The 203-nt window shown below is 65.0% G+C and overlaps 1 protein-coding gene across 1 annotated transcript in view; it reads right to left on the reverse strand.

Moving 5' to 3' along the window:
- Positions 1–203, reverse strand: part of TMC6 (transmembrane channel-like 6) — a 5,840-nt gene that overhangs the window by 5,037 nt on the left and 600 nt on the right. The window contains exon 3 of the mRNA XM_009069315.1: positions 88–192. Coding sequence (XP_009067563.1) covers positions 88–192 — 105 coding nt within the window. The remainder of the gene's footprint in view (positions 1–87; positions 193–203) is intronic.

Here is a 203-nt window from a genome sequence, read left to right on the forward strand (position 1 = left end):
GGATGGTTGGCCACAGAAAAGCAGGGCGGCCAGCAGAGCTCTCCAAGGGGCTCTGGGGCCTAGGGTAGTAGGGCAAGTGGCACCTACCGATAGTGCGGCTGGGCATGCTGGCCAGGATCTGCAGGGCGGTGGAGGAGTAGATGGGGCACTGCTCATCCTGCCCAGGCCCTGGCGAGGTTGCAGCACAGGTGTCTGGGGCAACG

This window comes from Acanthisitta chloris, unplaced genomic scaffold (genome assembly GCF_000695815.1).
Source record: "Acanthisitta chloris isolate BGI_N310 unplaced genomic scaffold, ASM69581v1 scaffold28672, whole genome shotgun sequence".
Classification (NCBI taxonomy): Eukaryota; Metazoa; Chordata; class Aves; order Passeriformes; family Acanthisittidae; genus Acanthisitta; species Acanthisitta chloris.